This window comes from Euprymna scolopes, chromosome 2 (genome assembly GCF_053919585.1).
Source record: "Euprymna scolopes isolate OS-2025 chromosome 2, ASM5391958v1, whole genome shotgun sequence".
Lineage (NCBI taxonomy): Eukaryota > Metazoa > Mollusca > Cephalopoda > Sepiida > Sepiolidae > Euprymna > Euprymna scolopes.
The window spans coordinates 192,529,343-192,540,401 of record NC_136483.1 but is presented as its reverse complement, the minus strand read 5'-3'; the positions used below and the strand labels follow the sequence as shown (position 1 = coordinate 192,540,401).

General features: G+C 29.6%; 1 protein-coding gene across 2 annotated transcripts in view; it reads right to left on the bottom strand.

The window, feature by feature from the left end:
* Positions 1-1,263: 1,263 nt before the first annotated feature.
* The window catches only part of LOC145300355 (cytochrome P450 3A6-like), a 53,919-nt gene continuing 44,123 nt past the window's right edge, over positions 1,264-11,059 (bottom strand). For both annotated transcript variants that reach the window (XM_080144478.1, XM_080144477.1), the window contains exons 10-14: positions 9,492-9,649; positions 8,678-8,766; positions 6,193-6,330; positions 4,553-4,715; positions 1,264-3,890 (exon numbers count right to left, since the gene is read on the bottom strand). In XM_080144478.1, the coding sequence (XP_080000604.1) occupies positions 3,816-3,890; positions 4,553-4,715; positions 6,193-6,330; positions 8,678-8,766; positions 9,492-9,649 (623 nt within the window). In that variant the 3' untranslated portion in view covers positions 1,264-3,815. The remainder of the gene's footprint in view (positions 3,891-4,552; positions 4,716-6,192; positions 6,331-8,677; positions 8,767-9,491; positions 9,650-11,059) is intronic.

The following is an 11,059-nucleotide window of genomic DNA, read 5'->3' as shown; positions in this document are numbered from 1 at the left end:
TCTGTGAAGTTGCGTTGAAGAAATTATTGCTTATATTTACTTGCCTAGAATTAGACACTAAGTCGTATTTTAATAGGAAAAACAAAAAACAAAAAAAAAAAAACAAACAAAAAAAAACAAAACAAAAAAAAACAAAAAAAAAACGGACAAACAAAAAAGAAAAAAATCCATCTCCTCCCCCTCAAAAGGTCTCTGTAGATTGGAACAAGAAGTATCATGCAATATGCATCTGCCTATTTACGTAACACCTGAAGGTTAATTGTTAGGTGTAACAGAAAGCGGCCATTAAAAATGACGATAAGAACTTTAATAATTGAACTTACTATTTTTTTAAGCTTATAACTACTTGAAAAATGTAATTCAAACTCTATTTTTTTCAATTAAAGGAGCAAAGACCAAATTAAAAAAAAAATAATAGGCTTAATAGTAAATTATGCAATATTTGTTTTTTTAAAGCGGTTTTCTTTAAAAAAGATATAAAGAAAATCAACATATTTAGACCTGCTTCGATAAATATATGTATATATAAATACCAAAAAATCACTTACCTATAAAAAATACCATTAAATGAGTAGTTCCATTCTTTATTGTTAAGAGTTTATCCATATTTTAAATTCCATGTATTTTTCTAAATAAAAGGATTTTTTAAAACAAGTGTTGTAGAAAATCGCATTTTCGTAACGTGTTTTGCGCCACAAGCTTAAAGGCTGCTTCTGCTACTATAAAATTTATCAAATATGAATTCGTCAAAGGGACATAATTAAGGTCTCTTTTTTATTGCGTGTGTTAACCAAAATTAGTATTTGTGGTCCTCCGTAGGTAAAAAAAAACACATTCACTTATAAGTTTTTCCCCTAAAACAAAAAATCCAGTTCACCGATTTTTTTTAAATTCTCTTAATGAAATACACGAGTTTTTGACTGATATATTTTAATACTTCTTTATCGACTGAATTTTTTTTAATATCTAAAAAAAGAAAACATTAAATGAAATAGAAAGAATTGCTGTCAGCGTCCGATATTTACTTGACGATATAAGCATAACATGAGCTTTCATTAAAAAAAAAAAAGAAATCAACGTGTTTAAAAAAAAAAGAAAAGGTTTTACACTTTGGACTTTACAGGTAAATTTCCAAAAAAAACTATTCTTTTTTTGTTTGTTTTAAATTAGAATATTTTCTTTATTGATCCTTTATCAATTTAATTATTTAAATTTTAATAGACATTTCAAAATGGGGGTGGTGGTGAATTTAATAAAAAAACGTTTGTCTAAAATATTATATTCGGTTTATTGGAAAGAGCATAAAATTTCACAGTGACCCTGAAAATATCGTAAAAATTGAACCAACAGAAAAATTTTGATAGATTTTAAAAATTTTAAACTATTAAACTCGTAAAATTCAATTGATTTCATTACGTAAAAAAAATGGCTGCATGAAGGCTCGCCGGCATTTTGTAAACATTTTGTAAACACTGTTTTTTAAAAAATAAAAATATAATATTTCTATTATTTTTTAAACAACTTTAATAGTTTATTTTGGAAGTATATTCCATACAGAAAATAAACAACCCACTTTAAAAAGAGAAATTACGAGTTTTTTAAATATTTTATTCGCAATTTTCTTTTAGGGGTGTAAAAAATTCCTCCAAATTTCTGATACATCTAGTGAATTATCCCTCATTTTTATGAACTCAAGAATTTAGAATGTTACAAAATTAAGTTAAAAATAACTATGTGAAAAATGAATAGCCTATGCTCAAAATTTATAAACATTCTAACCCATTCCTTTACTTAAAAAAATCGCCAAAAATCATAAAATTACCAATTTTGATGAGATTTTCAGTTTTGATCAAATAATGATCACGGAATATAATGAACACATTATTTTTATTTAAATCTCAGTGGAAATGTATTATTTTGTTTAAACAAAAAATACCTTTACTAAAGTTTAAGGTTTTCAATAGTTAAAAACAATAACAGCAGCAGCAGCAGCAGCAGCAGCAACAACAACAACAGCAACAACAACAACAACAAAATGAATGAATTCATTTTTACTTTTTCTTATGAAAATAAAACATCGTAAATTGTAAAAATAAAAAAAAGAAAAATTAATTTTTAAGGAACATTACGAAAAAAGCCCCTAAGTTCGTATTAATGAATTCGATATAACTCAAAGAAAAATGAATTTCTCGAACTATCGATATTATCATTGAATTAAGTATTGTTTATTTAATATTTACGCATAAAAAATTATAATTAAAAAAAATATTCGATTTTTTTTTAGGTTACATGTTTTGCATAATTTTTATATGTAAGATTCTAATATTTTTCTTTACTTGAATGAACGTAAAACTTTCAGCGTAACATAATTTTTATATAATCTTGAAAAAAAATTAATTTTAAAGCAGGAACATAGAAAAATAATTACATTAAAAATGGCAAAAATTATACAAACGTTCACGATAGGAATGTACGAATGCATGGCTGAGGGAAAAAACAATAAAAACAGCACTTCCTACCTCCCTTTAATTACTTGATATTATTTTCAGACAGCCTTTTGACTTCTGACATTTTGGGCTCCTGTAGAATCCACACTTGGGCGATTTTTCGTTTCTTGTGATGCTGCAAAGCCAGAATCTCTCGCTTTTGGGGCTAATCAAGCTATGTTTTGTACTAACAAGGTTTTTTTTAAAAATTTATTTTAGTTCTACATTATTAATTTACTGACTACTTTCTAGAAACAAAACAAAATTACCTCAGTCTAAAGATTTATCCTCCAGGGAAACAATCAAGAAAACAATAGTTTCAAGATTGATTAAATCATTTATTCAGAAACATTTATTCATCTCCTCCTTACTGTTGTTGTTACTACTTTTACTACTGCTATTACTATTCATTACTTTCCTTTATTAGGGGATCATGCACATTTTTTATGTGCTTTTTAATATTAACATGCTTTTTAATATTAATTTGTTTTGCCTTGATTTTCATATCTTGAAATTTTCGTTTCTTGAAAGGGTTTTTCCATGTAAATCATCTAATCCATTTCAAGCCCTATGAAAACACTCATTAAATTTTTGAATAAGGGTAAAACCAGAATGAAATAAGAGCCAAATAGTACCTAACCTAACCGTTAATACTTTCACTTGCTATTTATTTTCTTACTTTTCTTTAACATACAAATATAAAATTGTATTTAATAAAAAATGACTGAGATATATGACTTAATTTTTTCAATCATTACTCGTAAGGCCACGACTTCAATCAAATCTATGGGCATGGAGGCGCGCTAAAGGAAAAAGAATTCAAAGCGAAATACATTATTTACTTTCTTTCAGCTAATTTACAATATCTAAGAAATATAATAACAGACTCCTACACCCCTTACAAAAATTTCAGAGGGTGTACAATAAAAATTGAAATTTATTGTGAGTGGAAAAAAATTCAAATCCTAAAAAAAAAACATTTTCCAGATTAAAAACACAAATATTTTCAGAAAATTAATAAAATATTTACATTGAACAAAAATCTTTTCTAATAATTAATATATTAATATTATTAATTAATATATTAATATAATAATAATTATATTAATAATCAAGTGCCTAAAAACAGTCTTTCTGTCACTGTTATCTCTCGTATTTTGAAAATTTTTGGTATGCAGAGACAAAAAAATTTGCACATCATATTTTGTAAGCTGAAAATTTTGTAAGAAGAGTCTTTTGTATTTAGCGGTTCTACGGCATATATATTCAACTTAATTTTTTGTATTATATAAAAATATATATCAGGCATCATTAAAAATGATATTGTATTTAACGACGTTCAAGTTGAATCCAAATTCCATTCTTTGGTTTCAGAATTCCTGCTTTGGCAAATTCAATCTTCTTCTGCAACGATAAAAGATAAAAATTATTTAAGTGAATGTTTCAAAATATTCAGAACAGAAAAAGAAAATATCTTTTTTCTCATATTGTTATTTCATCCTTTTGGTTCTGAAAGGCAAATAAAATTGAAACGTTTTATTAACAAAGACGAAATAGAATAAATATTAAACAAAGATAAATCTTCAAGAATGAGAGTTCAATAGAAACGTTGTTTTAATTTGAATAAAATAAAATATGCATCAAGTGCACTTGAAACCAAATCACAACGTAATATGAGGAAAATAAACAAATATTTTACTTGTTTGAAATTTATCACAAATATATTTCAGAGGTATACTCCATCTTCAGTGTGGTGTTTTGTTTCTTTTTTTTTCCTTTTCTTCTTCCATGCCATGTTGTAAATTTGGAGAAAGAAGTCTGTATAGAGCCGCGCGTTGTATCTAGCGGTTGTATTTTGAAATGTTTGAACTGTGCACAGGTAACACGAGAATAACGTTAAGAATGAGAGTTCAATAGAAACGTTTCTATTTTCCTACTATTACGTTGTGATTTGGTTTCAAGCGCACTTGATGCGTATTTTGTTTTAAAGATAAATTCTGTTTTTTTTTTTATCTCCATTCAATATAAAGTATTTTACATAAAGATGATAAGTGAAGATTACTTACTTCAGTCTTTTCACATGGAACAAGACGAAATTTCCTCAACATTTGTACAACCGCCATCTTGAATTCAAGTTCAGCCAATCGCATTCCAGCACAAACTCGCGGTCCGCCCCCAAAAGGAAGATATGTAAATGGCGTTTGTTTTGCTTTGTTTTCTTTACTGAAACTGAAATTGCAAAAATTAGGAGACAATTAAGAATATCATTTAAACAAATATTTTATGGAAAAAAAAAAAAAACTTCAGGAGTTTTTTCTAGAAAAAAATTGCTGCAGTTATAATCAGAATTGTCTCATCAAATTTCTATTACTTTATAGTAGGATTTTTAACATATTTAAAATTTAGCATAAAAATAAACTTATTAAAAAAAGAAACATTTTACTTTTTCATATTTACAAAATGCGAAGTAAGATATTATTCTTTTGAAGATACAAGTCTCCATTTTTTTTCAGGAAATTTTCAAGAGATTGACATAGAAAAAGACATGCGAGTTTCATTGTCACATTTGACATTATGCAGATAATATGATCAATTGCTTATAAGTAGAGGAGTCGTCTCAACAATGACAACAAATGCAGTTACTGCCACACAGAAGTAGAGAGTGTGAGCCGCCTAATATCCAATTGTAATGTTCTGCTGGAGGATAGCTATTATGCAATGCGGCAAAATGGAGTGTGTAAATATCTATACTAGAAAAATCTTTAAAAAGCTGAATATCCAGTGTAACGGCAAGTCCTGAGAACATGTTTACCAGAAAGAACAGTTGGAAATAAGTCATACACCAGTCACTATGACTATGCAATTTGTAGAGCTACGTAAGCTAGAAAACAGAGTTATTAAACCTGGCATAGTGATAGGAGACAAGAGGAACAAAGTAGCAACCCTAGTGAAAATGTGTACCTAATGATGTTGGCTTGAACAGAGCCGAGTCAAAATACCAAGGTCTTATGTACAATATAAAAAGAAACTGGAATCTTAGGAAGATTTTCACCATTCCAGTAATAATTGGTGCAAGTAACTGAACTCATGAAAAAGAATTAAATAAACAACTACTTGGTGAATATATCCGATGAACCAAGTGCAAGAGAGATACAAAAAATTGCACTTCAAAGGATGGTAAGAATCTTAAAAAGATTTCTCGGTTGTAGTCTCTGAAATAGCAAGTCAGTATCTTACATCCAGTAGGATGCCCCATTCTTAATAAAACAAGTTTCTGTCTTTTCTATAAATACTATTATGGTATGTGTTCTGCAGAATTGTCTGATCTATTCCTTGTTTCCTTTGTTCCAGCTTGTATGACTTTTTGGTTTAGTCATCAATTTGTCAATTTGCAGTTTTAATGCCTCATTGTAATACAGCTTCCTATTCAAGTAGCTTCTTTCTAAGAACTGCAAATTTTGGAACTCTCTGCTCACTGTTTTTAAGACTAAAACCAATAGACATCTCCTGGCGTTGCAATAATCATCTTTCGTTCTTTTTAGCTCCTTACATTAAGTGGTTTCATGACTTGTCTTGGGCGATATCTATTTTTCAAAAATTCACTTAAATCGGAGAGAGCCATTTTAAACAGCAATTTGGATTCACTGATTTCCTTAAAAAGATTAAATTTAGCAAAGCTTAAACATTTCATTAGTTTGAAACTCACTTTTCAGGATTAAATATTTCCGGTTCATTCCAGTATCTAGAATCATAATGTAAGCATATGATTGGGAAGAAAACGCCGGCATTCTTGGGAAAATGAATTCCTTTTATGACGCAATCTACTTTGCATTCCCTTGTCACCCTGACAAAAAAACAAACAAAAAAACAAAACAAAAAAAAAACAATCAATTATTTTTATTATCTGTTTTTCAATCATTGACAACAAATTATAAGAAAAACAAAAAAGTGAACCTATAATAAAGGCAATATCCTATCATTTCAATGCAATTAAAAAAGATGAACAGATTTCCCTAAGATTAAAGACGCAATATGTTTAGAAATTGCAGGATTTTGAATTATTATAGAGTAGTAGCTAGAAGGAATGGGAAAGGGTGCAGGAAAAGAGGTAAATGATAGAAAAAATATTGTTTGCTATTTTTTAGATGAGGTATAATAATTTGTATTATTCTGACTATTATTTTCATCTTGGTTGTTATTTTCACAAAGGTTAAAGGTATTGATTAACAATCAATTCTAAGTGACAATCATCTGTAGGTTGAAGGTTCAATCCTTATTTCTGGTGATAACAACTAGGAATAACATAATAATTATCATTTCTATCTATGTGCATAACAAAAAAAATCTAACACAGAAAAAACAAAAATTATTGTCAAGTTATTGATAAATTTATTCTGAATAATTGAGAATTAGAGTTGAGCTTTTAATCAAGGCAACACACCATTTCAATGCAAAGAATGGATTTTTCATAAGATTATAGAGGCAATATACTATATTTAGAAATCACAGTATTTTGATCAACTATGGGGAGTTGGTATTTTTGTTTAGAAGGAATGGTAGAAGGGTGCATAAAAAGAGAAGATACGTTTTTTTACCATTTTCATCTTGGTTATTATATTCACAAGATTTCAACCAATCTTCGACCTTCAATTTAATCTTCGACCTTCTTCAAACGCATCTTTTTCGAACTTTAGAAAATTTTGAGAGTATTTATGTTGAAAACCTGTATAGAGTTTTGAACTCGACTCTTAATTTTAAATGACAACAGGAGTAGATTGTTCTTATTCTATCAGCCATAACTGGATAGAAGTGTTAATGTTTTTCTCATTTACAATTACATGTAGTATGGATCGAATCTTCCAACCTAAGGGGACTGTCTCTTAGAACTGATTGTTAAACAATGCTCTAAATCGTTATGCCATGAGTCAATGCACAAATTACCAGTTTTGACATAAGGATTCTCAAGTTGAACTCGAAATTTATCAATTTTAAAATGACCCATACGAAGGTTAGAGTTTACATAGGTCGTAGTGTACATAAGAATCAAGATGAGAAAAGCAATTCCTGACGAGTTGCTTTTACCTGAATTGGTCACGTGAATCTTCACTCACTCTTTATGAGTAAAACTAGCTGCGTTCTTTCGGTTTGTCGGTCTGATATGCACGTGAAGAGGAGGAAAAGCATTTTTCTTTTTGAGTAAACAAATAAGAAATCAAAATGCATTCTGAAGGATTTTTATGAAATTAAATGATTTTTAAAATATTTTCAAATTTTCGTTTTACTTCAGGCTATTGGATTTTTGCTTTCAACAGAAATTCGATTAGTATTAAATGTAAAAAAAATAATTGATGAGTAATTATCAAAGTTTTGTGGAAAGATATGCATGTGATGCTATCGATGTTGCCTCCATCCTCCGAATGTTAGGAAGTAAAATATATATATATATATATATATATATATATATATATATATATATATATATATATATATATATATATATATATATGTTTAACAATAGAGAGAAAATAAGTTTATCAGCAAAACAAAGGCATAAGAAGTTGTTCACTGATGCACATGCACACAAAAAAAAAAGCTGAAATGGGATTGTTAATCAAGGTATGGAAAATGGCTGAAACAAAGAACCGAATATAGAGGTCAATCAAGTTTGCAAAAGTTTACAATGGTTGAGAATAGTTGCAGACACTCTTGGGTTTGTGATGGTTGACGACAGTTACAGTTGGCAACAGTGGTGAGTTGGAGATAGTTGAGTTGGACAAGATTAAGGGATCTTTAGGAGGTGGAGATAAGGAAATGCATTGATCTACTGGTGAACACAGCCTCAACAATAGATGTAAATTTAGACGTTAACATGTAGAGGTTGATGGTGTCACACACACACACCCAGAGTGCAACTAATATTTGTAGAATGTGTTGGAGTTTGTGTTTTGTTTTAATTTTTTTACTTGTGAACCGATGCATGCTCCCTTAACAGTCACCAATGTGAGATACAATGGCCAGAAGATGAAGGAGACCATGAAAAGAATGTTGGGGTCGGCGGTGATGTTGTTGAACAGGGGACCACATAGTTGCACAAGCACCTGTAATTTTATTAATGTAGAAAGCACAAATTTGTTCATATCTTTTAATGGTATGAATTTCCACAGATGAAATGGGAAACGACATAAACTTACATGAAACCAATTGGATACAATCTCAACGTCTCATCCATGCACATATCAAGATAGGTCAGCTTTTGAACGTTGTCATAATTTGGAGATTCCTATAAAAATATCAAAAGATATCAATCAAAGTGCAAATTTTAGATCTTGGATGTTATTCTCACAATGCCTCAAGTCTATTTTAATCACTTCCTCCCACGATTTCCTTGGATTTCCCCTGTGAACAGGACCTTGCTACCTCAACTGTTCTACATCTATTAACCCAAGAATTCTCATCGATTCTTTCAATGTGGTCAAACCATCAAAGTTTCCTCTTCTAAATAATTGAAAGAATACAAACTAGAATATAGCATTTTTTTATCAGCTTAAAAAAATAATGGCTTCATTTTTCCAACTGGATTAAACATTAATTTCTATATCTATATAATCATAAAACTCTGTGGACCTTACACCCTTGCTTGAATCTTGTCTTCGACGATCAGGCGATTCCATCTTTTAAAAAAAGTAATATCATGTGAATTTATATATATATATATATATATATATATGAGAGTAGAGAATTCTATGTTTTGGTTTCGATTCTAGCTGATGACACATGATGATATATATTTAGTTTGGATCTCACTACTATATATTAGGTTCAATAGAATAATCAATAAAGAATTGTCTCTATAATAATAAATACATGATCTACGTGAATTAAAATATCATATTTAAGCGTATCTTATGACCGGCCAACACTGGGTGGCCTGCTCGTATTTTACTAAAATCTTTAGGTTTGTTTCTATAACACTTGTACAAATTAAATAATAAAAAAAGATTTTACCTGTCCAAGTTGTTCTTCTATTTCTTGGCAAAGTTTATCCTGGATATCAGAATTCAGCGCTACAGGATGGGCAAAATACGAAAGTGTGGATGCTGTCGTCTCAAAAGCAGCCACTAAAAAAATCATGCACTGAGCAATGATTTCGGAATCTGTTAAACCTGGTAAGAAAATTCATGAAAAAAAAAAAAACTAACACAAAAAACACATTTAGTTTTCACTAATAAAATACCGCTTATCAAGGTTAAATTTGAGGATAAGGGTTAGTGAGATGGATGGATTGTCAGTCGAAAGATGAAGAATATTATGAGATGATTGGAAATGAAGGAGATAATGAATAAAGTACATAAATTTGTTTTTTAAATTTGACTTTAAATAAAACAATACTTCACTAAAATTCGAATAGATTAACACAGTTACTGAAAAATATTTCGAAAAGTGAATATTTGCACAAGTTTGTCTGAAATTTTATGTACTTCGATTTAAACAAATATGATTTAAAATACTGTCAAAATTACAAGGTAAAAATTATACATGAAAAGAGAGAGAGAGAGAGAGATGAAGGGGGGTGGAAATAGATGTAGAGAGTTACAGAGGTGAAGAGAGAGAGAAGATTTATAACAAATATTTGTTGACATTAGATGTGAAGTCGATCATGTTGTAGTCTGCAGGGAATCAGTCGTCAAGCATTTGTGCAACAATAATGATGACAATATTAGACGAGTGTTGCAATCACAATCATAACCATTATGTCTTTATAAATGCCTCGTTTGTATGAACAATTTATGAAATGAACGGAATTCGTTGAGATCGCTTTTTATAAGGTCTTGTGTAACGTTCTTAGAAAATATCTAAATTTATCTGTCATAATTCATTCCATTTGTCTGTCTAAGGAACAGTCTCTACCAAACTCCTCTGTCAGTTTATGGTCTACAGATCCTGAACTTGGTATATAGGGTATTTGGACCTGTGGAACAAATTCAATTTGGTCTTTAGCCGGTAAAATAACTGCTAAGAGGTCAAAATTGGAAAGTAAATTGGAACTTGGAGGGCATTAGTGCTCTTGCACGCATGCACAAATATACATTTATAGGTTCAAAATATTATTTTTGCAGTTTTTGTATGCATACAGATTTAGATCAGACAGTAACGGATAAGGCTGGAGTGCTACATTTTTTGGTTTTGATTCTGGCTGATAGCATCCAAGTCTCTTATATAACATTTGTATTTTTGAAATTATTACTATAGAGACGATCTTTAATTTACTCCTTCAGTCCAGCACCTCTTGGCAGACAATATTCTTTTTGTTGCCCTGATTCTTTCAAATGCTTCCTTTTTACACAGAATTTTTTGCTAACTTCTTTTTTCCATGAAGAACTGCTGAATGTCAAAATACTACGAGTTCCTTTCTCACAACATTACAACAATGATCATATATTATTATGATAATGATATTCGAAAACAAGACTACATCAAGGAGCGGTTACTGTCATACTCTTGTCCACGGTTGCCAGATTAGCCTTTTTAAAGCCAAATTTTGTGACTTTGGCTTATTTTGAAGCAGTTTGGCC